Here is a 24280-nt window from a genome sequence, read left to right on the forward strand (position 1 = left end):
CAGGGTAGATGCTAAATTCTTTACTGCAAGTGCCATCTTTCAGAGTAGTGAGTTCTGTTATCCGTGATACTCAGTGGCTGAAGGTAGGGGAGAATTTCTCTTATTTCTTCTCTACTCCTTTCCCTCTTTGTTTTTCCCCTTCGTTTTCAGTAGTGTTTATGGATTAATGGATTTATGGTTTCAACTAGTTAAATTCACTTTTCTTTTTGAAGTTCAGTTTGTTCATCTTTGGACAATGAGACTTTTCATGTTACTGCTCTATCCTTTTGGAGAAGGCAATGGCAACCCACTCCAGTCCTCATGCCTGGAAAATCCCATGGACGGAGGAGCCTGGTGGGCTGCAGTCCATGGGGTCGCTAGGAGTTGGACACGACTGAGCGACTTCACTTTCACTTTTCACTTTCATGCCTTGGAGAAGGAAACGGCAACCCACTCCAGTACTCTTGCCTGGAGAATCCCAGGGACGGGGGAGCCTGGTGGGCGGCCGTCTCTGGGGTCGCACAGAGTCGGACACGACTGAAGCGACTTAGCAGCAGCAGCAGCAGCAGCTCTATCCTTTTGGGATGACTAGTTTTTGAGAGCTTCTTAGCTTTTTGGCATAATATTGGACCAAAGGACTTTATTGTAAAGAGAGTATATACGATACAGAGCCTACCTTTTGATGCTGTAACTCATTTTTCTTATATTCTTAAACTCCTTTTTCTCCTGGTGCTGTTAGACAACCTGAGGATCCTTTTTATGTTCAGTTCAGTTCAGCCGCTCAGTCCTGTCCGACTCTTTGCTACCCCATGAATCGCAGTACGCCAGGCCTCCCTGTCCATCACCAACTCCTGGAGTCCACCAAAACCCGTGTCCATCGAGTCGGTGATGCCATCCAGCCATCTCATCCTCTGTCGTCCCCTTCTCCTCCTGCCGCCGATCCTTCCCAGCATCAGGGTCTTTTCCAATGAGTCAACTTTTCACATGTTACTGTTGGTTAATTAGGAAGAATTGTTCATTTTTTCTGAAAATTAGAAAAATATTCAGAAGCCACTTCTGAATTCACTGTTCACAGAGACTTATCCTAATTACTTAGAGCCCATCTCCCAATTTTATTTCTCCTTATTTTAATTATTTTGGAAAATCTGGGATCAGTTAAAGGAAAAAGAGAAATACCATTGTGTGCCAGATACTCACCTGATTGTTCACACTGTCTCATTTAATTCTCACAATTCCCATATGGGATCTCAGGTCATTTTATCCCTGTTTTACAGCTTTGTTCTTTGTTAACGGTTTGTCTAGGTAGTCTGGAGTTACATGTGAGGATAAAACACTTTTTAGAATCCCAGAGTACATGATTGAATAGTGGGACATAAATTTGACTAGCAATTCTAATTGTTCAATTATTGTTTTAATACTCCTGTAGCTTAGTTTTTAACATACATGTGACATATAGATAGGACATTTCTCCCCATTCTTTAAAATGAAATCTTTGTACCTTTTTATTTGTAGTTCTAATCTGAGGAGTTTCTAACTTCATTTGACAAAAAGTAGTGAATGTGAAAGACCCTAGCACTTAGAATTTCTAGAGAATTGGGCAGGTTTTCACTCTCATTTGTTGGTCTTTGTATTTACACCAGTCATTTTTGTACATTTAGATAGTCGTGTACTGACATCCTTGAAAAATTACTAGGTTTTGTTTTTATTTATTCACTTTTGGCTGTGCTGGGTCTTCATTGCTGAAAGAGCTTTTCTCTAGTTGTGGCAATACTCTCTAGTTTCGGTAGGTGGACTTCTCATTGTGGTGGCTTCTCTTGTTGCAGAGCATAGGCTCTAGGGTGTGCGGGCTGTAGAGCACAGGCTCAATAGTTGTGGTATACAGGCTTAGTTGCTCCATGGCATGTGAGATCTTCCTGGATCAGGGATTGAACCAGTTTCTCCTGTGTTGGCAGGTGGATTCTTTACCATTGAGCCACGACGGAAGCCCCATCTTTGAAAAATTATGATTTTAAGTGTGGGTCCTTATTTTACTAAACTTGTCTCTACTAAGTATTTCTAAAAATTGTTTTACCCTATTTTTTTAAAAGAGGCTTCTAAGTATAATTTAGCCTCTTCATGATGTCTCATTTATCATTTCGATCATCAATTACTATATAATGTGCTGGGTAATACAGTTCAGTTCATTCGCTCAGTTGTGTCTCTTTGCAACACCGTGGACTGCAGCACGCCAGGCTTCCCTGTCCATCACCAACTCCCAGAGCTTACTCAAACTCATGTCCATTGAGTTGGTGATGCCATCCAAGCATCTCATCCTCTGTCATCCCTCTTCTCCTCGTGCTTTCAATCATTCCCAGCATCAGAGTCTTTTCCAATGATACAGAGATGCCATTAAATGAAACACTCTGGCGCCCAGAGGTTAGTTTTCATCATAAATGAAATAAAGGGACCAGAAGAGAATTCATATACGTCATGTCAACTGAGCAGTCTCACCAGATATTTGGGAGAAGAGGCTAGTAGGTGACTTAAAACTTGAGCAAGACCAGTGTTGGTCATACTTAATATTTTAACTTGGCACATTAATTGATTAGCTAATTAAATGTGAACTGCATATTCTCCTTCTTTAAACAGCTTTAGTGCAGCCACCATTATCTATGACTCCAGAAACCGTGAAGGATGTTGGATTTGGTAGCCTTGTTTTACCAGGTGGTTCTGTTGCCAGCAGTCTTGCTACTGCCACTCTGCCAGCTGGAAATGTTTTTAATCCTCCAACGAAACAAGCAGAGCCTGAAGAAAAAGTACCTCATCTTATTGATCACCAGATTTCTTCTGCAGAAAACACCAGATCAGGTAAAAAAAAAAAAAAAAAGTAAAAGTAAAAAGAAATTCCCAGAAAGACATATTTAAATCATAAGTATTACTTCTCTGTATTGGTGTTTAATTCTGAGGTGTCATGCATATGTAACCAGTTCAGTGCACGGATATTGCAGCTTTTAAAAAAAGAAAAAAAAGATCACTGTCTCCTAAAATTTTTATTAAAAACAAATTTGGCATTCTATTCAGGATAGTATATATTTTGACACCTTTTCATTAAGACGACTCCTTTTTGGGGGCCTATTGGGACTTTTTTAATGTGTTGTTATCAAAATAAGATTGCACAAAATATGTATACCAACTGAAAGATTAAAACAAAGCAATATAAAGTATAGCTTCTACCGGATAATTCAGCTAGGTCTAGAAGATAAGTGTGTTGTTTGAAAGCGGCAAGTCTTTTTTTTTTTTTTTTTTAATGACACTACTGTTAGAAATGCTTTTGTTAAATAAAGGTGGAGAATCGGTATAAAACCTGATGTTTTATTTTAACTTAAAAAGATTTCATGTAAAGATTTTAGGTAAGAGCTCCACTTGTTTTAATATTTAAATTTTACTATGTGTGGTATTTATAATTTTAGCTTTAATCCTTATTTAGTATCTGGTATACCTTGGTTCTTGGGGAGATACAAGTAGCTGACTAACTACTGGAAATTATAGCATTAATAATTATAAATACAGTAAGTCCTCTGTACATGAATGAGTTCTGTTCTGAGAGCACTGTTTGTAAGTCCAACAAAAGTTAGCCTAGGTACCCAACCAACACCGTTGGCTATATGGTACTGTACTGTAATAGGTTTATAATACTTTTCAGACAAATAATACATAAAAAATAAACACTGAAAACATTTTAAATCTTACAGTACAGTACCTTGAAAAGTACTGTAGTACATACAGCATTACACCTGGCCCACAGGGGCCGGCTTGAGTGAACAGACAAGAAACGTAACTGCCTAGAGGAGGGAGAAGAAACGGGGGATGGTAGGATAGTACTGGACTCTGCATACAGTGCTGGGCAGTAAAGCACACAGGGGTGCATGCAGGTGACCATGGGGGATGGTAGGGTAGTACTGGACTCTGCACATATTCCTGGGCAGTAAAGCACACAAGGGCGTATGCAGGTGACCATGGGGGATGGTGGGGTAGTACTGGACTCTGCACATATTCCTGGGCAGTAAAGCACACAAGGGCGCATGCAGGTGACCATGGGGGATGGTGGGATAGTACTGGACTCTGCATACAGTCCTGGGCAGTAAAGCACACAGGGGTGCATGCAGGTGACCATGGGGGATGGTAGGGTAGTACTGGACTCTGCACATATTCCTGGGCAGTAAAGCACACAAGGGCGTATGCAGGTGACCATGGGGGATGGTAGGGTAGTACTGGACTCTGCATACAGTCCTGGGCAGTAAAGCATACAGGGGCGCATGCAGGTGACCATGGGGGATGGTGGGATAGTACTGGACTCTGCACACAGTGCTGGGCAGTAAAGCACACAGGGGCGCATGCAGGTGACCATGGGGGATGGTGGGATAGTACTGGACTCTGCACATATTCCTGGGCAGTAAAGCACACAGGGGTGCACGCAGGTGACCATGGGGGATGGTAGGGTAGTACTGGACTCTGCATACAGTCCTGGGCAGTAAAGCATACAGGGGCGCATGCAGGTGACCATGGGGGATGGTGGGATAGTACTGGACTCTGCACACAATGCTGGGCAGTAAAGCACACAGGGGTACACGCAGGTGACCATGGACGCTAGACATGTGAGTGAACTCAGTGACTGGGCATGCGGACATACTGACGTCTTTGAAAGTTCACAGCTTGAAGGTTCCTATGTAGGGGACTTAACTGTATAGTTTCTTTTTCATACCAGAGTGATTGATTATGTTATTTTTCTTCTTTCCATTTTAGTGATTCCAAATGATATTTCAAGTGGCCCTGCAATTTTAGGACAGCCGCCAAATGTGACAAGCAATTCTGGAATTCTGGGAGTCCAAAGACCAAATGTATCCAGCAATAATGAAATTCTTGGAGTCCGGCCATCGAACGTTTCCAGTAGTTCTGGGATTATTGGAGCTCAGCCACCAAATATTTTAAATAACTCTGGAATTTTGGGATTACAGCCACCAAATGTGTCAAGTAGTTCTGGACTTTTAGGAGTGCTGCCCCCAAATATGCCTAATAATTCCGGACTTCTTGGAGTACAGCCACCCGGTGTTCCAAGTACTTCTGGGCTTTTGGGAACACAACCACCAGCTGGGCCTCAAAACTTACCCCCTTTAAATCTTCCTAATCAAAGGATGCCTGCAATGCCAATGTTAGACATTCGTCCAGGACTGATACCACAGACGCCTGGACCACGATTCCCTTTAATACAGCCTGGAATTCCACCCCAGCGGGGACTCCCTCCCCCAGCAGTACTTGATTCAGCTCTGCATCCACCACCCCGTGGTCCTTTTCCTCCAGGAGATATTTTTAGTCCACCTGAAAGACCTTTTCTAGTTCCTGGAAGACAAAATGTAGACAGTGTTCCTAATCCAGAAAAAAGGATACCACTTGGGAGTGATAACATTCAGCAGGAAGGTGACAGAGATTACCGGTTTCCTCCCCTAGAACCCAGGGAAGCCATCAGTAGACCTCCCCCGGTGGATGTTAGGGACGTGGTTGGACGACCTGTAGATCCTCGAGAAGGTCCTGGAAGACCTCCGTTAGATGGTAGAGATCATTTTGGAAGACCTCCCGTAGATATCAGAGAGAATCTCGTGAGGCCAGGCATAGATCATCTTGGCCGAAGAGACCACTTTGGCTTTAATCCAGAGAAGCCCTGGGGGCACAGAGATTTTGATGAGCGAGAGCATCGAGTCCTGCCTGTCTACGGCGGCCCGAAAGGCTTACATGAAGAAAGAGGTAGATTTCGGTCTGGGAACTACCGGTTTGATCCTCGAAGTGGTCCTTGGAACAGAGGATTTGGACAAGAAGTTCACAGAGATTTCGATGACCGCAGAAGACCCTGGGAGAGGCAGAGGGACAGGGATGACAGAGATTTTGATTTCTGCAGAGAAATGAATGGGAATCGTCTTGGACGAGATAGAATTCAAAACACCTGGATCCCGCCTCCTCATGCTCGGGTTTTTGAGTTTTTTGAAGGGGCCACTTCTCAACGAAAAAGTGATAATGTGCCTCAGGTTAATGGTGAAAACACTGAGAGACACACCCAGCCACCACCTTTACCAGCGCAGAGTGATCCTGAACTGTATGAAAAACTGGCATCTTCAAGTGAAATAAACAAGGAGAAGAGTGACACAGTTGCTGATATAGAGAGTGAACCAGTGGTAGAAAGCACAGAAACTGAGGGGACATAATCATCACTCAGTAGGTAAAAGATACATTTTGTAAAGTTGTCATCTCTCTGTAATAGATTAATGGCTGACTGGACCATAGTTGTTCACTTTTGTCTGCCAGAATTAAGTTAATCTGATGTTCATGTTCACCTTTCTCTTAAAATAATTGTACAACTGACTTGTATAGACATTGTTCTTAATATGAACATGGTAGGTAAACATTTTTTTATTTTTCTGATAATATAAATGTTGCCCCCTGATTCTTTTAACTTCAAGGAAACGAATAACAGCTTGTCAGAGACTTCCTATGGAAGAAAGAATTTTTTTTTAGATACTACCATTAGGTTGGATATGGTAATAGATATATTTCATAATAGCAAGTGATGGTATATCTTATCCATATCTTTAGGCTGCTGCAGAATTTTAAGGTAATAGACAAAGCTGTGATATTTTATGCAAAGACTGGCTCTAAATATTTGAGGAGCACAATACAGAGATTTTAAAAAGTGATTTTGTAAAATCTACACTCTGGTCTCTGTTTCTCCAAAGTAAGTGTTTGTGATTTGTTCCTCATACTGCAGTGAGTTCAAAAGAAAAAAAGAAAACAACATCAATATTAAAGTACGTTTCAATGTTGGGTGAACTTTGTTTTTAGATGCCAATAAAACTTCTTTGTTTGATAACAGTGTTCTAGGAATTGTATTTTTTTAACCTACAAATTCTTAAAACCATGGATCGTTAGCAGCATGTGCTTAGTTATTGCAGAAGTTTTCTATTACTCTAAGTAACAAAACAAAGAACCGTGTGTGGAAAAAGCATGTACTTTGATATAAAAAAATCATGCAGTCTCATTAGTATATGTGTAATATCTGTGCATATTTATTGTGTAAGTCATGTGTAGATTTTTCTGTTTCTCTGTATGTCTGTTTCATGCACATACAGAGAAAAATAGAAAGTTGATAGTTCAGATAATAAAATATTCTTTAAAACTAGGTAGAAAATTAGAGAAATTTGGCTAATTGACATTGCTCATAGTTACAGCTCTTAGCCTCTATGATGGTAAAATAAGAAATATTGTAAAGAGATACATTGACAGTATGGCAGTTCTTTTTTAGCACAGTTAAGCTTGAAGTCAGATTTAGCGTGGAGCCGAATTTCACGTAAATGCTTGCATTGCTTTCTTTCACATTATATTTGCTATAGATAGTGCTTGTACTTACTGATACTTACTGGTCACTTGCCTAAAGTGAATTCCTTAATTGCACAAAATGTAGAGTTGTGAGTGTTGGTGGATTTAAAAACATTAATTTGTATTCCAGAAACAGTGTGTCCATCATGGGTTTTGTAGGTTCTGCGTAACACTGTTTCAGATTAGCCTCCAAGGTAAACCGGAGTAGCAGAAAAATTGGGGATTAGTTTCCTGTTATATTTATTATTATTTGCTTTTGCATTTCATTTATTTGCTGATTGTTTCTCCTTTGAGTTTTACATATATACACACATATATAAAACCATTGGTTTTTTTTTTTTGTTTCTAATGAAGGCTTTCATTTGGTCCCGTGAAAAGTCATTTGTTTCCTCTTCTGATAATTCATCATTAGTTCTATTTATCTAAAATTCTTCAGTTATGCTTGTCAAGCTTCCCCCAGAAATGATAGCCATACACCAGTCATTTAAAATTGGGTGGTTTTGCTTACCTCTTGTGATCTATAGATCTTTAAGGTTCCTCGCCAGAAATAGTCTTTTCTTCTTACATGTTCTGAAATAGAAATAGTATGTTATTTACTTTGGTTTTTTTTTGGAAAAGTAGATGAGAATGGAAATCTGGTGTTTATTTCTAATTGAATTCAGTCCAGTAATTTGAGTTGGTTTCATATCATTTCCTTGGGGTAATGGGGAAAACTGTGATACTGGTACAGAGTTTTAATGTTCTGGAAGATTTGCCTTGCCCTTAAGGAAATTATATTGACTAGAATTTCTTTCAAACTATTCAATACTTTAGTTACATTGACATTCACTTGTATTAAGTAGCCACAAAAAAAGTGAGAGTTTTCAGTAAATTTTGATCCCAAGCTTTTTATCACCCTTGGGCTTTCATATGCAAACTTGAAAACAAAATGTTTACAAGGATTGCACTGGCTTGAAGATTCTGATTGTGGAAGTGTGCTGATCAGCTGTCAGTACTATATCCTCAAGACCCATCTTGAAAATGTGCGACACCCTTATAACAGCTGAAAAACATTTATGTGTAGTTATGCTCACTTTATCCTTTATTGTTGTGTAATATTTGAGTGAAAGGATATTATTCATCCTGATACCAAATTTCCAAAACTGATACTTAACTTTCACTATTTTTTTTTAGATGATGGAGAGAAAAGTTAATTGTCTTACTTTGCTAAATTTGACTTAAGACCTATTGCATTTTTGACACTTTTGGTCACAGTACTGCTGTCACTAGAATGCTAGCAATTAGAAATGTGCAGGGAGTAACCTAAATATTTCAATAAAATAGTTTGAACTTCTGCAGGCAGTAATTATGTCAGACATGAGATCACATAGTTTTTATTTGTGATAGAGAATGATACGGCTTCCTGTAGTGTTAGTCAATTGCAGCATTAATAGACATTCATGTTTAAATTTTTTTTTGTCTTTAAACATTTCATTGAACATTGGCTTCTGTTCTTAGCATGAATGCATATGCTGCACTTTGATCATCTGTGTTGTAGATAGAAACTTCTTTTAAAGCAGGGTAGTTTTATCTACAGTGAAATGTTAACTTTAATTTTATTTCATTGTATAGGGTGGACAAAATACTAGGAAAGCATTGTAAGATGGAATAGTATAAAATTGCTTGTTTAAAACTCTGGAAGTGGCTTCCTATAATATTTAATTAATACAGTTATTATTTAAGCTATGTGTTCTTACCAGAACAGTTTCCTTTGTTCTGATAATTTAGTTGCTTCCATTTGTTGGCCATTTTTCACTCATACAAAATACAGCTCTATGGAGTGACACATTTGGGATTGTTTTGGGAATGGGGCAGTTTCGTTACATTTAAAAAGAATAAGTTGCCTCTTTTAGTTTGAAAAAGTATTTTTTAAATAAACACTAGTTCATCAGATCTGAGGTGCCATTAATTGTAAGAAGCACCATTCAGAAATTTAAAAATGCTTCCAATATGACATGTCAGTGATTATAAGATGCATTCGTAATTCAGGAATGTCAAAATGTAAAACGGGTCTTAGAATCAAAGAAATATGGTATTTCTTTGGTGTGTGTGTGTATGTATATATATATATATATATTATAAAATATATATATATGTATGTATACATATATTCCATATATATATTCCCTTACTCGTTAATGATTTAGGAAAATTTTTGATTTTTTGTCATTTGTATATATTTTAGATGGGCACAGCATTTAGTGAAAAAAATTTTAACATTCAATTATAAATAACTTTGTTATACCTTATGTGCCTTCATCATTATTATTGGGTGCTATGTTAATAAAATGTTTTAAGGGCTTTTAACTCTTTCAAAGAAAAGCATTAACATGTTACTCTTTAAATGTAGGAGAGGAGAGCAAGTGTATGTTCATTTTTAAGATAGGCAAAATAAATTAAAATTATGTAAGCAGTCATAAATACTGCAGTGTGGCAGAGAATTATAAATGTTTCCTAAATTGGTGATGCTGTGGTTTTATAGGAAACATTTTAAACCATAAGTAGGCTCTAAAAAATTTATTTTCTACTAATGAAAAGTCAGGTTGCTACATTTTTTAATGAGAGATTTAAAAACAAGATACCTTGATGCAAACTTTCTGGAACTAGAATTTAAATTTAATGGCCCACATTGTTTTCTTTGGGGGGCATACTTTAAATAGAGGGCATGGGTATTGAAAGCTATTTGAAATGCGCTTTCTCTCTTTCTCTGTGGTTCTTAGCCAGGAAATGTGTGATAGAGTCACCTGTGGAACTCTTTGAAAATATGGGGGAGAGGGGGCTGGTCACCACAGACTAACTAATACATAATCTCCTGGGGAGATACACACACACACACACACACACACACACACACCCCTTACACACACACACACACCCCTTACACACACACACACACCCCTTACACACACACACACACACACCCCTTCCACGTAGTACCACTTTAAATATGTTAAAACCTGTAAATATTTAATGTACCACACACTTGAGATTTTTTTATTTTTTTCTTAAGTAAAATAGTGACACAGAGTTTTTACTGTTTCAGTAAAGTATATACTTAATTGTGGTAATTGATATTGGCGGATGAATAAAAAAGTCCATCATCACAGATGTTTTACATTCGAGTTAATCTAAAAATGAATTATTATAGCAAGAAAGGGATGGAAGGAAGTATAGGAGATGGTTTTGTAAGAAGTATTTTGACTCAAACCTTGTTATAGGATACCTCAAAGAAAAATTTAATAGATACCATGTAATTAAATGCATTGATTATAGAAAGTGCCCCTTTGTAACAAAACTGCAAGTATTATCAGGGATTAGGAGTAAGGTTACTAGTAGGACTACTTAGATGTGGGTTGCACGTCAAACACTAATGCAGTCCAGTGCTTTGTTCTGGCATGAGCTTTGCTCATTTTTATTCCCTCTACTTAGTTTTCTTTTTCACCAGGAGGCTCTTTGCCTCATATGGACACTTAGAATCACTCTGCCTTGTTCTAGTCCAAATACAGAACAAATATTCCAGGTAATTTATAAAAAATACATGTAGGGCATCAAAGGGGGTAAAATGGTGCTAATGGGCTAACTTTAGATTGTATGAGAAGCATTAGATGCTCCAGGCAGTAGGATGACCTGTAGTGAAGGAAGCTGAGAACCCAGTAGGTGGAAGGATGCGCACCTGGAACTTGTGACCTTGAGCCCTTAGTTTAGTGAGAATAGATGAGTTCGTGTCGTGAGCATATTGAACTTACACAGCAGTGGCAGGAGGTAGAACTTGGTTGGCCTGTGATGTTTGTCCTTGCGCCACTATCTCACACACACCCCACCCCCACCCCCGCCACGGGCAGCTGCCACTGTTAGGTCTTGTTTTTCTGCCTTTCTCAGAATTCTCATCCTTCTCACAGCACTTCTCATCCTCCCTTTTAACCCATCATTCCAAGCAGAGCCCATCAGTTAGGATTTGTCTGTTGAAAGCAGTTTGCTGCTCCTTTGCTTAGTGATTTCTAAGGTTGTTTCCAGCATTTAAATACCTTGAGTCATTAAGTTTTGTCTTCTGTAGAGGACCAGCTGAGGAAGGAGGCTGGACAGAGAGAAAGGCTAGTAATACTGGAACACTTTTGAAGAGAACACAGTTCTTACTGCCTTTAGGTTTTCATAACTGGCTTTAACATTTCTAGATGTCTGTCTTTGGCCAAGTGACTGCACCTCTCAGCATCATTTCGTAACAGCTAGCCTGCAAGCTGTCTTTTTTTTTTTAAGTTGATAATATTAGCTAATATTTAATAGACATACACCATGTGACAAGAACTGGGGTGATTTTATTGGCCTCATAACATAATCCTCATTGACAGTCCTATGAGGTATTCGTTATTTTAATATCTCTTACAAAGGAGAGGCACAGATTTAATATCCTAAAGTCTCACAGCTCGCAAATGTTTCAGCAAAGATTGAAACCCAAGTCTGTCATTTAAAAACTTACCACTTAATATTAAGTGCCATACACATGTGGCAGAGGCTCACCAACTATTAGTTCCTCTTCTCTTTAGAAAAGGCAAATAAATTTGGTGCAGAAGAATGTAAACTTGAACAGCCCTACAAGGCTTATCCTTAAATAAGGAAAGGCTGCAGTGAAACACTCAGCTGGTGTTTTCATTGTTTCAAGTGTCTGTGGTGCTCTATTTCCTTCCAGTGGCTGGAATGTTCACTTCAGCTTCATTTGCTTAGATTCTACTTTCAGAATTTGTTTTTTTCCTAAAGTGGTACCATAGCATAATATTGTTAACTTTTAAGTAACTTGCTACTCTGGAGGCAAGTTTATATTGCATTGATATTAAGGATTTCTTCTTGAAAGCACCTTTTCCCACAAATTAAATAAAATTTCAAAACTTTTTTATTATTGAAAATGTTTTAATACGTGTAAAGCAGAACCAGTGATAGGTTGCAAGTTTATATTTTAGGTTGTGGCTTTGGCAATTCTCTGTGAACTCTGCTGTTTATACACTGCATATTTAGCCGAAACTTAGTACTCAGTTTTCTTGTGTATAAAACTCTTATATTAGGAATATTTTGTGACTTGAAATAAATGAAATATGTAAAGTTAGCTTTACACATACATAGTAAGCATTCAGTGTTAGTCTTTATTCACCACTTGAATTCACGTAGTCTAGAGGTTAGCTGTTGTCTTTGGTAGCAGTGGATAATTTGCAGTTATTTTGGTTTCTTAGAATATATAACCTGATTCTAGGTTTTCTTCAAGTCACTAAATTTAGATTCTTCTGAGGTTTAATCCACAGCATGTCATGGTGCTGGCCTTTGGTCACCTTTTCCAGAGTCTTTGCACATGTGATTCTAAACATTGTGGCCATATTACTGCCTGATCCATCAGGGGAACATGCTTACCATATGTGAATTATTCTTCTATTTCTACTAGTCTTGCCAAAGTTAATTACCATTTTGCTTATGTTATTATTTGAAATAAAAAGTTCTTGCTTTTGAACAATTGGTTTTTAGTGACATGAGTCTTGTGTTTATTACTGAAGTCGGGTCAGTTTGCACATTAGTGAGGGTATTAGTAAAATCAGAAGACTTGTACTAAAAAATAAAATAATCTTTGAAAGTATGAAAGATAACTTATGTAAGAATTGCTCTTTCCTTCTCTGGTGATTGAAACTGCTTTGAGCTTTTTACATAGGCGAGGGTAACATTTACCATCTTATAAAACTCGGAGATAATCACATCTTATAGCACTGTGGTCATACCCATGGTAAAGATTTAGAGATTTCTAAGTATTGAAGCTATTGGGGCTTCATTTAGGAGACTGTTTTTTTGTAGAATGTATTTAACAATATATGAATTACAGCCTTTTATTTTTCTAAATCATATTACTTTTTGCATTGTTAGCCAAATAGTCTGTTGACCATATATTAAAACTCCTTCTCATTACAGGGAGAAGGGTTTGAGAGTGGAGAGAGAAAAATTTTAACCTCTGTTTCATGGACATTCTGTATCATTTATCTTCAGAAACATACTGTTCTGTAGGAGCCATTTCCCTTCTTTACAAATAAGCAAACTGAAGTCCGCGGTCACACAGCTTTTGATTTGTACAGGTATTTGAACCCAGGTTTTGCTGACCAGGCAAAACTGTGCTTTACTTTAAAAGATCCCAACTAAAATAAATAAATTTATAAAAAAAAAACAACAAAAAATAAATAAAAGATCCTCTTGGACGTGTGCTAAGTCGCTTTAGTCGTGTCCAACTCTTCACCACGCTATGGATTGTAGCTCCCCAGGCTCCTCTGTCCATGAGATTCTCCAGGCAAGAATACTGGAGTGAGTTGCCATGCCCTCCTCCGGAGGACCTTCCCGACCCAGGGATCAAACCAACGTTACGTCTGCTGCATTGCGGGTGGATTCTTTAGCACTAGCACCACAGGTTTTAATTTTGACACATGGTCTGTATAATTCCATAGAGCTGCTGTAACAACATACCAAAAAGTGAATGACTTAGAACAATAGAAACTGAATCTCTTACAGTTCTAGAGGCTAAAATCTGAAATCGAGCTGTTGGCAGGGCCATGCTCTCTCTGAAAACTCTAGAGGAGAGCCTCTCTTTCTGGAAGTTCTCAGCAGTCCTTGTTATTCTTGGCTTGTAAACACATCGCTTTAGTCTCTGCCTCTGTCGTCAAGTTGCTGTCTTTGATCATGTGTCTTCATATTACCTTCCTTTTATGTCTGTCTGTCTGTAAATTTTCTTCTTAAATTAGATACTAGTTATATTGGATTAGGGGCCCACCCTACTTCAGCATGACCTCTTCTTAATTAATTATAATGACTGTGTTTCCAAGTCAGGTCACATTCTGAGGTACTGGAAGTTGGAACTTACGCATTTTTGGAGGACACATTTTGTAACAGCCTATGACTGAATTCTGTAACTATTTAAGATCTAGTAAATAGACCTTGGTGGCTCAGATGGTAAAGCATCTGCCTGCAGTGTGGGAAACCCGGGTTCCACCCCTGGGTTGGGAAGATCCCCTGGAGAAGGGAATGCTACCCACTCCAGTTTTCTTGCCTGGAGAATCCCATGGACAGAGGAGCCTGGCATGCTACAGTCCTTGATGTTCCAAAGTTGGAAACGACTGAGCGGCTGACACTTCCACTTCCACTTTCAAATAGACATTGAATAGTTTAAAACATATTTAGGGAAAATAGTCATATTTTAGAGTGATGAAACACATCTTTATAGAATTTCATTGTTAAATATGATAGACACTGCCTAGCTTTTTAGGTGAATTTGTAATACCCATAATTTTATGTTTTTAGTCATACTTGAACTAACAAATCAGCAAAGAAAAATCCAATAATATTAGCATTATATAGCAAAGCATCTTCTGCAGTTTATTCTTGCACTTAAAATGATTCATGCTGACTTTTAAATATGAAGTTTTTTTTAGACTTCATTCAGTATAGCTCACTGAAAATATGTAGTGTGTTTCATTTCTATTGTTTCTTTTTTATAGTATGTTAGCATTTTTTGTCCAGATTTTCTGGTAAGCAAGTGATAATGACTATCATTTTGCTATTTCAGTGGTTTGTTAGAAATAGCTTTCTCATTTACCAAATAAGTGAACAATTTGTTATTTTCATTTAGTAGTATAACCTTAATATATTTCTCTATTTTTTTCATACAGTTTTTCAGCAAAATCTTTGAAAAACAGCTTTGTAGCTGACTGAATCCAGGTTGTCTGAATATATAGGTCTTTACTAAATAGATGTTTTAACAATGTTCCCTATGACTTGTAGAAATTTGAACAGGCAGTTCTCCTGATTTTCATATGAAGAGCCCTAAAGCTCTCAGAACACTGCCTGGCATGTAGACTACATTGGTGTTTGCTGTTGTTGTAATTGTCCAAAATGGCTGAGACTTTGTGCATGTTAAGTCGATTCAGTCATGTCCGACTCTGCCACCCTATGGACTGTAGCCTGCCAGGCTCCTCTGTCCATGGGATTCTCCATTACAAGAATACTGGAGTGGGTTGCCATTTCTTCCTCCAGGGGATCCGTTCGACCCAGGGAATCAAATCCGTGTCTCTTACCTCTTCCTGCATTGGAAAGCAGGATCTTTACCGCTAGCGCCACCAGAGAAGCCCAGTAGAGACTTTGGGGGCATGCAAGTCAGTATTGTATATTAATTGCAGATAATTAAGGGATAATTTATGCAGATTTTATATTACAATCCCATATCAGGGAGGGGATGGATGAAGTTACATGTTTTTGGAGCTTTAACACTCCAAAGTTTTCCTACCTCTAAAGCTTACTTAGTTATTCGAGCTATATTTGTGTTTCTGGTCCAATCTTGAAACACAGGAAGTCTGATTTGCTAGGCCAGTGGCAAGCCTCCTGGCTCACCTGGCTTACCAATCAGGAAGGGATGGCAGTGATCTAAGAACAGTTAGGAAGCTTCCTTTCTTTGGTTGTTGTTTGGTTGCTAAGTTCATATCCAACTCTGCAACCCCACGGACTGCAGAACATTAGGCTTCTCTGCCCCTTCCCTATCTCCCGGAGTTTGCTCAAATTCATGTCCATTGAGTAGGTGATGCTACCTAACCATCTCATCCTCTGCTGCCCTCTTCTTTTGCCTTCAGTCTTTCCCAGCATCAAAGTCTGTTCCAGTGAGTCAACTCTGCATCAGGTGGCCAAAGTACTGGAGCTTCATTTTCAGCATCCTTTCTTTTGTTGATTGTCTAAATATGGGAAGGAATACAGAGACCAGGGAGAAACAAATAGTCTAGAGTAGCCTCGGGGCAAGGTCCTGCTTGCCCATCAATACACACAACAGTATCTTCGAGCTATTCAGCAGATACAGAAACCCCTTCCAGGTGGGAGAAGTTAACAATGGAGCACTACCCACAGGCTTGTAGAGCCCAGGCCAGTTGGACCTATGTCCAGATAGTAACAATTCAGTGGTTAAAAATAGTGTTCCTGATTTTCTTACTCAATGAAGTAGGAACTCAAGTTTTAAGAGTAGATATTTTTTCATGAGACTTGAAAAAAGCGGATTCAATTAAGGTGAAAAAAAGATTTACACTTTTCCTGTGAATATATTCACACTAAAAAAAATGTTGAGAATTCCTTGGCGGTCCAGTGGTTAAGACTGTGCTTTCACTGCTGAGGGCAAGGGTTCGATCTCTGGTTGGATGACTAAGATCCCACAAGCCATACCATTAAGCCATTTGACCAAAAAAAAAAAAAAAAGTTGTTAATTTCGGAAATAAACAAATTAACTTTTTAAAAATTGTGTCTGACTCAATCCATTATATGGGGAAACCACATTTAGAAAAATAATTTTAAAACATTTCTATTAGACTTCTTTGTATAATACTGAGAATTTGAAAAACATGTTTAGATTTATTTTATCCCAAATGAAGTCTGTCAAATAAAATTTGAGATCTCAGAAGAGATTATCTGTTTGAGAGAAGTGAGGTTATTTTGGTCATTCATAGCAACCAGTTTAGGAAGACATAGTAGGGATCTTAGTTTCGTTGGAAATCATGAAATGCCACCATAACCATAGTTACCTGTACTTCCAAATGTAAAGCAGTAATTTAATTTCTCATCAGTGCTTTAAAAAAAATAATAGCTAGATTCTTAAGAGGATAATGTAAAATTTAATTGTTACCTTGATGTAGAAAGCTCAATTCGGAATACAGCAACCCCTTCGTGTGCGTTACAGCCGTACTCTTTCTTTGCTACACGCTACATACAAAGAGATCTAGGACTCAAAATGAAGAGGTCTAAGGACAAAGTGTAATCGTCACCAGGTTCACTTTGTTGTAATTTGAGCTGTGTGTTAAATGCTCTCTTCATAACATGACTTTTATACTCTGAGCAAATAGAATCAGTAGTGTACATTTTAATTAATGGTAGATGAAGAGTGATTTCTAAACTAGTATCAGTGTTCAAAGGGCCAGAGAAGGGCTTCCCTCACACCAGTATTTTTCATTTAACTGATAGTAAAAGTAGGGTATGTGGGAATGTTTATGGATGAGGCAAGAATTCTGATGGGGGGGATTCAGCTGAGAAACTATGTGAATAAAGGCACTGACTAGCCTTTGGATCTCATGAACCTCCAGGTGTGATTATTCTAACTCTCCCAAGGGTTGTAGACTAGGGTATGGCCTTGACTGTTTCTAAAGCACTAAACATCAGATGGAAATGATTTTAAGAGTATATGGTGATGGTTTAGTTGCTAAGTCGTGTCCGACTCTTGCAATCCCGTGGACTGTAGCCTGTCAGGCTCATCTGTCCATGGGATTCTCCAGGCAAGAATACTGGAGTGGGTTGCCATTTCCTACTCCAATTAAGAGTATATAGGAGTAGTATAACCAGATCTTGAAAACAGTCATGACATCTAAGTTGAGAGTTGAATAAGGCTGACATTTTGTGATGAGTCGTTAAGCCCTTTCAAGGTACGATTTTCTCAATTTCTCCAAAGGAATACTTTGCTACTTTTCCCTTTGTTCCTAAAAGTTTAGATAGCTCTGTATTCCTTTTTGTAGCTCTAGTGATTGGTGGTCTGGTGGAAAAAGAAAGTGCGTTATTGACTACTTACTCCTTGTTGTTAGGATTGTTGTCAAATACCTACTTTGGCACCTTAAACAAAGCACCTCTTGTGGCAGGACGTCTTGGAGCCAAGTTGATTTTTAATAGTAAATTGTTTTTTTTCCATTGCTCAATGAATAGTCTTACTTTGCTTTTGTTTCTGTCTTGACTGTTTACATTTGTAACATTTGGAAATGGTTTCTAATAATCTAATACAGTTTACAATCTAATACAGCATACACACATAAATATATGCACATGCATGTGTGTATATGTCAGACACCTTCTCAAAGAACCTTGAGCAAGCCTTGTAGATTTTCTTTTGATCCTTTATAACGGTACTTGAATATTCTTTCAGGAACCAGACAACTTAAAACCAGTCAGTCTTCTTTTTCTGCTTATCAAACTTGTTCTTCGGTATTAGATCTTTAAAGCTGGATACATCCTCATCAGGTTCAACTCAGTCTTCATTAGAAAAAATGACTCCTTTAAATGCCCCAATAACTGGAAATTAATACTAAAATAATGTGTGTGTGCTTAGTTGCTCAGTCATGTCCAACTCTTTGGGACCCCATGGACTGTAGCCCACTAGGCTCCTCTGTCCATAGGATTTTGCTCAATACTACATGTATTCTCAGAACAAGAGTGAGCAAGAGAGCTGCCTTTAATTTTTAAAGCAGTAATATTTCTGATAGCTGGCTTAAAAAAAAACAGCTTTAAATGATTTTTGAGTTATGATTCATCTTCTGGTTTATTATAACCTAATGCTGCTAAGTCACTTCAGTCGTGTCCGACTTTGTGCGACCCCATGGACGGCAGCTCACCAGGCTCCGCCGTCCCTAGGATTCTCCAGGCAAGAATACTGGAGTGGGTTGCCATTTCCTTCTCCAGTGCATGAAAGGGAAAAGTGAAAGTGAAGTTGCTCAGTCGTGTCCGACTCGTAGCGACCCCATGGACTGTAGCCTACCAGGCTCCTCCATCCATGGGATTTTCTAGGCAAGAGTACTGGAGTGGGGTGCCATTGCCTTCTCCTAATAACCTAATAGTACTCTCTAAAATTATCAGGACTATCCAGCACTCTCCATACCGTCAGTACTGTGGTTCACTTTGTGGATTTTCTCCAGCTTCTTCTTTGGACCAGCTGGTTCCAAATAATGCCAAAAGTTAACTGAGACTGAACGACTTCAGAGAGAAGACAGAGGAGTGAGAGGAATACAGCAGTGGGCACGCATGTGCCCCTTCTTGGCCTTCTTTCTGACTTGTTTGATATTCACTGTTCTGCAAAAAGAAACCTTTTATTTTTCTTTTTTGTGAATTTTTTGAAGGCTGTTTTATGACTGTTCTTTTGGATGTTGTAACTTGTGAACCACCGTTCTGAACTCCTTTTTATCAAACTGATAAATTCAAAGTAAAATACATGATTTCATTGAGCCGTTGGTGCATAGCATGGATTGATAGGAATAAGGACAGTATGTTTGACTCTTCATGTATTTAGAGTTCGTATTTGAAACCCAAGCAGTAGACCTCTTGGGGTGATGATAAACATGCAAAAACCCCAGACATTTATATGATTTTAGAATTTAGCCCAGGAAAGAAAACTTTACGGGTGCTCTTGTACACAGTCTGATGTACACCCTTTGCATGCTAAGTCGTTTCAGTTGTCTCTGACTCTGCGACCCTGTGGACTGGAGCCCGCCAGGCTCCTCTGTCCATGGAATTCTCCAGCTAAGAATACTGGAGTCCTCCTCCAGGGGATCTTTCCGACCCAGGGATTGAACCCGTGTCTCTTATGTCTCCTGCATTGGCAGGCAGGTTCTTTACCACCAGCATCACCACACCCTTGGGCCCTCTTTAACATTACAACTTATCCTAGTAAGTGAGAATTGGTAGTGTTCTCAGTGGTTCTTCCCACACCCCTCTGCTCTAAGCATTTTACAGTCTGGAATTCACTTGTGTTAATGGGATTGCTGAGGCCTTAGCAGCCTTCTTGCTTCTGGCTTTCTTGTGTTTTTCTGATCTTAAAGCTTTTGTTGTTAATTAAAAATCTGTGAAGCCCCAGGAGCAGGACTTGACGTATTTTAGGGTGCCTTTTTCCTATAACTTGCACAATAGAAAGAACCCTGAATCTGGGGAAGTTAGCGTTGCAATCCTCATCAGTGACAGAATTTGTTACCTTGTATTGGTGCTCTAATTTTTATCTAGAGCAAGGTTAAAAAGTATGGAAGGTGTACCAGCATTTTCTTTGTTTCCTCAAAAGACGCATCTATTTTACAGGTACAACTATGACAAATACTGTTGATCTATCCAGGGAGTCTTTCCTGCTAAGCCATGAGTTTTTCACTTCTCTCTCGGCAGCCACTACTAGTCACAGTTATTAGCATTAGAACTGCAACCACTTCACTGTGGCATTGAAATATTTTACCATTGAAAACTATGTGCCTTACTTGGATAGTTACCCCAGTGTCCTCTCAGTTTGCAGTGTACAGTTTTTAGTTCTTAAGGTGACATTACATGATGTTACTTTCCGTTGATTAACACTGTTCAGATACTACTCTGTTTGGTGCCTCATTTGAGATACAGTCACATCTTATATCGTTTAGTCAATTAGCTGTTCTGTTCCTAAATTTTAAGTAGCTTACAACAAAAATAGTGCTATAGATAAGATGATTGACTCTCTTGAATGGATTAAAGTGTATAGTGAAGTTTTACCTGCTTAATGTTCCTCCTGAAATAATTTGATGCAGTAGCTTGCAGCAGTAAATAGATGATAAGGGTTGTTGTTTCATCAGTAGCTGAGTTGTGAGCCAGGTATTGAAACCCTTTGATTTGTTAAATATAATTGAATTATTTATATGTAGGCTGTTCTTTAACTGTACTTACATTGCCTTTCTCAATTCTTAACACCTCTCAGCATGTTTCCAAATCATGTGCACTTTTCATTTGTCTTTGGAGGAATAAAAGCATAAGCTGACAGCTTTAGAGATAACCCTGATTGCTGTATGAACATGTTTGCCTCCAGTAAATTTTTTTGCTCACTTGGCTGTAGGCTTATGTACCATTTGTAGTCAGGTTTTGGGTGAAGTGCATGGACTTTTCCTGATGTTAACACCCATTATCAGAGCTCATCATATAGAGACCTCAGATGTGCAGAAAGTGAAAGTGCTGGTTGCCCAGTCGTGTCCAACTCTTTGCAATCCCATGGACTGTAGCCCGCCAGGCTCCTCTGTCCATGGAATTCTCCAGGCAAGAACACTGGAGTGGATTGCCATGCTGGGCTCCATGATCTATCTGTTTACCTTTCCCTGGCTCTCTTTCTGATCTCTACCATAAACACCGTGTGTTTGGGCAATTTGGTGTAATCTACAGTTCCTCGAGAGTGCTGTACAGCTTGTTTTGCTGTTCCTTCTGCCTGAGTAGGAATGCTTGTCTTCTCTACTCTGCAGTCTCCTTTTTTATCTCCACGTCTCTGTACAAGGGCCATAGCTTCAGCCTTTTCTGCTCCCCCTGGGAAAGTAGCCCTTCTCTTCCATAAGTGAAGTGAAAGAAGTGAAGTCACTCAGTCATGTCTGACTCTTTGCGACCCCATGGACTGTGGCCTAGCAGGCTCCTCCATCCATGGGATTTTCTGGGCAAGAGTACTGGAGTGGGTTGCCATTTCCTTCTGCAGAGGATCTTCCTGACCCGGGGATCGAACCTGGGTCTCCTGTGTTGTAGGCAGACGCTTTACCATCTGAGCCACCAGGGAAGTCCCCTCTTCCGTAAGAGCTGAGATCAGATCTTACTTATCTTCCTAGTGAATTGCCTGCTTCATAATACACATTCAGTAAAAACTTTGTTGAAAGAATAAGTGAACGTTGAAAGGAAATTAGAAGAATCAAAAAAAAAATCATTGAAATCTATAGTGAAATCAGTTCTCAGCTATACAAATTTAGACCCTCAACTGCAGCAACACTCTTGGAAGCTTGATAGAAACTCAGAATCTGTACTGGCCAGCAGGTTCCCTCCCAGACCTGCTTACTCATCAGTCTGTGTGTTTTAAGAAGTTCCTCAGGTGATTTGTAGGAATTATAAAATTTGAGAAATAGGATTCTAGGTCATTTTTTCCCCAACAAATGTGGGTTTTCCTATGTTCAAATGGAATATATATATACGTGTGTGTGTGTGTGTGTGTGTGTGTGTGTGTTTGTGTGTTAGCTCAGTCATGTCTGACTCTTTGTGACCCCGTGGGCTGTAGCCCACGAGGCTCCTTTGTCCATGGCATTTTCCAGGCAAGAATACTGGAGTGGAATGCCGTTCCCTTCTCCAGAGGATCTTCCTGACCCAGGGTTCCCAAGTCTCCTGCAGTGGAGGCAGATTCTTTACCATCTGAGCCACCAGGAAAGACTGTATATATATAAATCTTGGGATGGGGGTGGGGCTATGGATCTATGGATTTGCATCAATTCCTGGGTTCCTTTCAGCCTTTTCTGATTGGGGAGGGGGGAAGTCCCAAAGTTTATCTTGGCCTCACTTTACCCTGTAGGTACTAGCAATGTGCCCCATAAGGAATGGATATAATAAAGTATGAAAGGCTGAAAAAAAAGTCATTGGTAAATGAGATGAAAAGATCAGAAACTGTCGAGGCTTTATTATTTAAACATTACTGTAAGCAGTGTGACTCAGCTCCTCTCTAAAATGAACATACAAAAGTGAAACGTGTTATATGACACAATTTTTGTGTAATAGGATTTCAGTTGTATTAAATTTTTTATAGCATAATTTCCAAAAGTTTTGGGAAATCTGATATTTTTGAATAATGGTTCTAAAAAGAAAAACCATGAAGGCTCAAAGTTAGATGTTTTGACCAGACATCTAAATTTCCGAGTTTTCTTGCCAGATTCTTTGAAACTGTTTTCAAAACTTTAAATGCTAAGATTTAAATTTGATTCTATTCAGAGCCCTCATCCGTGGATTTGAAGGAGGCTCTCTAAGATTTTTAGAAGTCAAGTGTAGATTTCTTTGGAAGTTGATTTTCCCTCATTGTCCTCCTCCTCCTTCATTGTAAATAACCCCGATCTGTCTCATTTTTTTAAAGTTTCCAGAATATTAGTGGTGTGGCCCTTTTATGGCTTGTTGCCCCTCATTCAACATCTGCACTATCCAGCAAGGAAGTGCTTAGTCATATGTGGCTATTAAAATTACTAAAAATTCAAAAATCTCTTGGCCAGTCACACCACCCACACTTAGAAATGCCCGGTAACCACGTGTGGTTGCGGCTCCCAAATTGGACAGCCAGAAAGTTCTGTTCTGGAGCGCTATTCTACAGAATGGTGATTGCTGGTCATACTGGACCCAAAAAGTGGGCTCTTTACCTGAGCGCTTTTTTTATTCAAAATACTCTTCCCTCTACTGTATTATTAAAAAAGAAGAAGAAGAAGAACACCTATTACCTTTGGTTATTTTCCATTAAAGAGTTATATGCTTGAACAATTTTAAAGTTTTTTTTCCTTGAAGTTTTAAAAGAAAATGTTTAGACATCTTTAAAATGCTATTTCTGATAACAGACAACAATGTTGCATTAAATTAAGTATATTCAGTATTCATTTAGAGTTTTCATACTGCAACTAGGGCTTCCCAGGTGGTGCTAGTGGTAAAGAATCCGCCTGCAAGTATAGGAAGTGCTGGAGACGTGGGTTCAATTCCTGGGTCTAGAGGATCCTCTGGAGAAGGAAATGGCAACCCACTCTAGTATTCTTGTCTGGGAAGTCCCATGGACAGAGGAGCCTGGCAGGCTGCAGCCCATGGGGTCACGAAGATTTGGACACAACTGAGCATGCACACATATACCCTTGACATTATTATTATGGCAGACACAGCAACGGATATGCTGTAATTTTGAATAAACCAGCCAAAATAACAAAAAGGCTAAAAAGTTTCTCTACTTAGAGTGCTTCTGGCAAATTTACAGTGAATAGAAGTCGTCAGTTATACAGACATTCCAGATTGGTTTGCTAAGAACCAACCTATAAATCATCCCAGAAATTTCCACATGTGTGCTTATCAGGATCTTCCTTTTTAAAAAAAGTTCTGGAGCCCCCAAAATGATATTTCTTATTTGCTGATTTGCAACAAAAACAAATTAGATTTATAGATAATGTAAGTAAATGCTGAGTTCATTTTCATAGTATGAAATCTATTATTACTATTGTTGCCCCATTTAGTTTACTGTATAATTCCTGATATGAAACCATATTCTCTAGAATATGTAGAGATAGCTACTATAAGTAGT

At 38.8% G+C, this 24280-nt stretch overlaps 1 protein-coding gene across 30 annotated transcripts in view; it reads left to right on the plus strand.

The window, feature by feature from the left end:
* The window catches only part of SCAF8 (SR-related CTD associated factor 8), a 212560-nt gene that overhangs the window by 82049 nt on the left and 106231 nt on the right, over positions 1-24280 (plus strand). For 19 of the 30 annotated variants that reach the window (XR_014065147.1, XR_014065145.1, XR_014065143.1 and 16 more), the window contains 2 exons: positions 2608-2826; positions 4762-6226. Coding sequence is in view for 14 of the 30 variants with exons in the window: in XM_081529221.1 (XP_081385347.1) it covers positions 2608-2826; positions 4762-6212 (1670 nt within the window). In the remaining 16 variants the exon portion in view is untranslated. Of the gene's footprint in view, positions 1-2607; positions 2827-4761; positions 6875-13359; positions 13648-24280 lie in introns of those variants that run through there. The other 11 variants (XM_081529220.1, XM_081529216.1, XM_081529223.1 and 8 more) reach the window with 2 other exon arrangements.

This window comes from Giraffa tippelskirchi, chromosome 9 (assembly GCF_054371585.1).
Source record: "Giraffa tippelskirchi isolate mGirTip1 chromosome 9, T2T-mGirTip1v1.2.pri, whole genome shotgun sequence".
NCBI classification, from domain to species: Eukaryota; Metazoa; Chordata; class Mammalia; order Artiodactyla; family Giraffidae; genus Giraffa; species Giraffa tippelskirchi.